At 39.7% G+C, this 5,152-nt stretch overlaps 1 protein-coding gene across 1 annotated transcript; it reads right to left on the reverse strand.

The window, feature by feature from the left end:
* Positions 1–499: 499 nt before the first annotated feature.
* On the reverse strand, positions 500–5,048 carry LOC113051457 (prothrombin-like). The gene is given in 15 exon segments (XM_026215226.1): positions 500–761; positions 873–943; positions 1,045–1,223; positions 1,622–1,795; positions 1,952–2,119; positions 2,205–2,331; positions 2,439–2,549; positions 2,910–3,224; positions 3,522–3,652; positions 3,838–3,943; positions 4,055–4,126; positions 4,437–4,461; positions 4,645–4,734; positions 4,736–4,803; positions 4,881–5,048. Coding segments are annotated over 15 exon segments (1,869 nt in total). The 5' UTR covers positions 4,957–5,048; the 3' UTR covers positions 500–605.
* Positions 5,049–5,152: the final 104 nt, after the last annotated feature.

Raw genomic sequence — 5,152 nt, forward strand, 5'->3', positions numbered from 1 at the left:
ACCGAGGTGATTGCCCTGAAACTGCCTTACATTTATTTTAGCATTGGATGACATTTTAGTGTGAAATACATAAATTCAGAAATTAGAGCATTCAGTGATCAGTTGCAAGACATCCTAAATGATCTGGGAAGATTATTTTGTTTTATTGAATTACTCTTAATAATTTTGTCTGCATTCCCATTTTTTGCAAATTTACTAACAGGAAACTTTATGGCCTTTAAATTGCTATTTTTTAATCTTCTTTCAAAGCATCACAGCAAAATACAGTGCATTTGATAGCTGTGAAAAATAAGAGCATCTTTGGTGTGTGTTGTAATCTCCCTCAAAACTGTTATCATTCAAAGTCACAGTTCCTTCTCTATTTCTGTATGGGTGGAACCTGGCATTTAATTTAATTTAATAAAAGCAGAATTACACTACACGTGTTTCATTATAAATAAGACACCTGCCCATTCTCACCTTCAAAACACAGAAGGAACTCCAGGATCACAGACATGTATCAACATACAAAGATTTCAGATTTATTCATCCATTTGAAGGTTTAATCACATTTGACCAAAGTGTTCATTTATTGTGTGGCAAAGGTGTTCTTTCATCTTGGAAGATCACTCGTCATCCGCTGAGCTTGTTTTCTCGATGACTTTTTTCATCCAGCGACGCATACGGAATAAGTGTGTGTAGAATCCATATTTGCCATCGCGGTCACAGCCCTCGCCCCACGACACAATGCCAATCTGATACCAGCGACTATCTGTAGGACTCTGTGGGCAGTAATGGGTTTCAAAAATAGAGGTGTGAATTCAGCAAACAGAGCTTTATAGGTCACTGACAAGTCAAACTCGTTTGAGGAGAGAAAAGCATAAACACTGTACCTTCATCACAAAAGGTCCGCCACTGTCTCCTTCACAAGCGTCACCTCTTTTTGCATCATCTGGCTGGTAACCTATAAAACAAAAGATGACCTTGTGGTGACACCTGAGTGCAAAAAAAATGCAAATGAATTGTCTAGGGTCTAAAAGCCATGAAGAATATGAAGTATATTACCGGCACAGAACATGTTGTCCGTGATGATGACCGAGGTGGAATCACGACAGGTGCTCTGATCCGCAATGGGCAAGTGAATCTGTTGCAGCACTGATGGAAGATTGGTTGGGTTTGAGGTCCACGATTCCCTCAGGTTCCCCCAGCCAGTCACACGGCCCTTGAAACCTGCAAACATCAAACTTCAGAGAGAAAATCTGTCAGTCACAGCTATATGCATACTTTCAGTTTGTTCTGAAGTTATGCTAAAATGCTTTTTCTGTACACATAGTCATTCCCCAAGAAAATGTGTCCTTGGTAAGTTTCAACATAAATAAAGATAACCAAATGCGTGTTATTCATCTTATTGTGACTGATTCATTCATGATTCATCAAATTGTTTAGTCTGCTGACACTCTACCTGTTTCTTACAATTGACTGCTAACTTGCATTCATCTACCTCCATCCAATCAACAACCCATGAGTAGCACCAAGTCCCTGTCCTACATGAACTTGTCAATAAAGTATTGAACAATATATCTGATGCAACATCTGTCTGATTGTAAATATATATAGATATAAAACTACTGTGTTTTCTTACTTCTTTGCAATGCTTTTGGTGGGCAGACAAACAGGGTGGATCTCATTGGTAAAGGCTACAGGCTTCTTCATGTGCAAAAGAGCAATGTCTCGGTTCAGGTTTTCCTTCCAGTTATATTTCGGGTGGACAATGATTTCATCAATGGCCACAATCTTCTCAGTGCCCCTCTCATACCTGACTCAGAGAGAAACAGGAAAGGGTTTAAAACACCTCAACCTTCAGTAAACGGATGTTTCTCAATTACTTGGTGTAAATAAAGTATGTATTTGTGAAAACTCCAGTGCAAAGAACTGTATACGGGTTTTTAATAGAATTTTTGGAAAGCCTCACTTGGTACGCGAATGTTTTCCGAGGCGCACGATGATATCATCGATGGTGAAGTTCTTGTTCCACGGTGGATAGAGAATGCAGTGGGCGGCAGTGAGGATCCATTCTTCACTGATCAGACTGGCTCCACACAGCAGCTCCTGAGGACTGCGCTTATACAGCATCACCTGCCTGCATTAACAACAAACACATCATTAGCTGTCGAGATGATCGATAATGTCAAGATGTTTAAAAACAGCCTCGGTGTTGTATTTACCATGGGGCACTGCCCACTTCAGCCTCGTCTCCTCCCACTATTCTGCTTCCAGAGTATGACGCTAGCAGCTCCTTCTCGTTCTTGTCTTCTTTGTGGATCTTCTCAAACAAGGGGCGCACTCCACACTCTGACAAAAGACAGTTTAATCATCTTAATTATCAGCTGATTTTAGAACAACTCAAACTTCTAGTGATAACATCCACAAAACAGATGGGCAAGGTATCAGACTCTTACCTTGCTCTCCCTTGCCAAAGCTACGGGGATTAAAGAAAGCTTTCCTTTTGTCTCCGAGAGTTGTTCTCTCTCTACCATCTGATTCCTCGACAAACTTGTCCAAAGGGGCATCTGAGAGTAAATGACAAAGACCAAATGAATGATGGTCAGTGTTGGCTTAGAGGTGTGTTTATAATTGATGTCTAATGCACTAAGGCTTTGAAAATGACATTTAATCCTAATTTAAACACTTTGGTTGCAGATGTCCCTTTCAATGAAGGTTCAAGGGAAGAAATTCATATTTTTGTTGCTGAAGATAGTTCACCCAAAAATGAAAATTCAGTTGTAAAGGTCCAAAGAAGAAGATATTTTGAATAGAAGACATTCATACAGGTTTCTAACAACCAGAGTAAATGACAAAATGTACATTTTTGAATGAACTATCCCTTTAATGTATGTGTGTTTTTGCAGAAGGCATTACTGTTCACTTACCGCACATCTCCAAGTCACAGTAATCAATGGTAATGTTTCCGCCTGCTCCCTTTACATAGCACCAGGGACCCTCCATATCTCCATCTGGGTTTCTGCAGTGGTTCTTCACCAGCTGAACTTGAGCTAGCAACTCTTTCCCCTTTATTAAAGCCTGCACTTCTGCTGCACTCCACTGCAGGCATGTGCGACCCCCCAGAGTAACTGATAAATCCCCCGTGTAGCTCTCCCCAGATCCATCCAGACAGTCTTCAGTCTTCAGGTAACGCTCTTCAGGTTTCACACTAGGTAGTGGAGGAGGGGGAAGAACAGTCTCACCTGAGGAGGACAGAGTGTGATGATGAGGCCAGGTGGAAAAGCATAAATGATGCAATGGACATGTAGAAACTTTTTTTCTTTTTTAACGTATTTACACTGAAGCATTAAATGTGCCATAAACACAGGGAACACATATGTGTCAGTTGCTATTAAAAATATGCATGTTTTAGTAATTCAGCAGTCATTTAGCAACCATTTCCTCTGAGCAACCTGGTTCAACAACACAATGCCGATGGCTCAACTTTCAGGTTGCCGGCACACTGCTTTAGTTATTGCACCACAGGACATTTTCTCTACCGCATTTTGGCACGCTGCAGGACTCCCTCCTGACTGTTGGGTCTCTTGTAAAACACCAAGGGCCTTGATCGCTCTTATCTGGGTTTCTGCAAAAGTTCTCCGGTAGCTTCAGCTGTGTCGCATTAACTTCGCTAGGGGGGGACAAGACGGTCATAAGACAGGAGAGCTGCTTCAACATCACAGAAGGCTTTTTAAGCTAAATACATGAAAACAAAACAAGCGTTTCTTTACTGAGAGCATTTGTGTTTTCTAATCTATCAACATAAAAAGATTAAAATTGGTCCAACACAAGAACAACAAAAACAGGAGTACATACTGAATCCTGTGGGGGAAGTTGCTTGTCCAGTACTGGCATATCTTTCCAGACTTCGTGACAGACACAGTACCACCGTAGCTTTCACCCTTGTCAGTGTAACAGTCTCCTGTCAATCACACATCCAACTTATAGGGTTATTTTGCAACATAGAAACTAATGTATTTGTGTTACGAAAAAGACTCATATTCTTTGTTATGAAAGTATGCATCACCCTTACCCTCTGTTTCCACACATACTCTCAAACTGTTTATATTACTTGGTGTTCTGGATAATTTTGTTCCTTCACATCCTGGCAAAAATAACAGAGGCAGCATCAGAACAATTTCATAAAGTTGTAAAACAGTAAATATAAAAAAATAGCTCAAAATTAAAGGATTGCCACTTTTATAAATGATATTTGTTCACAAGCTGTCATTCTTAAGGTAGGTTTATTATTGCTATTATTGTTTTAACCTGATACTAATCTCTTTCATTTGTAAATTGAACAGGGAAAGGTTAGTGAAAATGCACTTTGTCCCTGGTTCAATAGAAACTGTTTACACAATATGTTGTCACTGTTTACACTGAAACTTTCCGTAATGTGATATATACATTCTTACCCAAATATTTTGCCCAAAAAATCTCCTGTGAGGCAATGGAAGAAAAAAGTGAATAATTTAATATACAATATTAGATTAAAAAAAATATATACCACACTTAAAATATATTAAATTCCATAAAGACATACTATTTGAAAAAAAGTTATACATTTAAGCGCTTCCATGTATTTTCCACTGCAGCTAATCTGTCCACAAGGGCACTGCTCACCGTTTTATCAGTCATCTCGAATACTTCTCGAGCTTCCTCATGGTCACAGATCTCTTCCACACACTCTCTCTCCAGATTCCCAGGTTTTAACCTCCTCAAGAAAAGAGTTAGCCCTCTTTGCCCGAATGATCTGAGAGGCTCCCTTATTGTCGATGAACACTAAGGTACAAAAGTCAATCTTTTTTCCAAAAAATCATCACAAAATAATGTTTTTGTTCTTAGCCTTAATCTCTTACCATTACGACACAAGGCGAGTTGGAGGACTTGTCCAAGAAGTAGGGATAGTAGGAGAGTTGCTGGTTTTGCTCCCATTCTTGAGTAGCTGAGCCTGTAATCCTGAAAAAAACTTGGAGCATCTCATTGAATCCCTTCGCCCACTCAGTCAGAAAGCCCACAGCTAGAGTTACCAGAGTCACCAAGTTAATATTGAACTACCAAAGTTCAAAGAGAACAAACTGTCTGAACTGTTCATACTCTTCACTCAAAATAAAAAAGCCACTCTTCAGTA

This window comes from Carassius auratus, chromosome 32 (genome assembly GCF_003368295.1).
Source record: "Carassius auratus strain Wakin chromosome 32, ASM336829v1, whole genome shotgun sequence".
NCBI classification, from domain to species: Eukaryota; Metazoa; Chordata; class Actinopteri; order Cypriniformes; family Cyprinidae; genus Carassius; species Carassius auratus.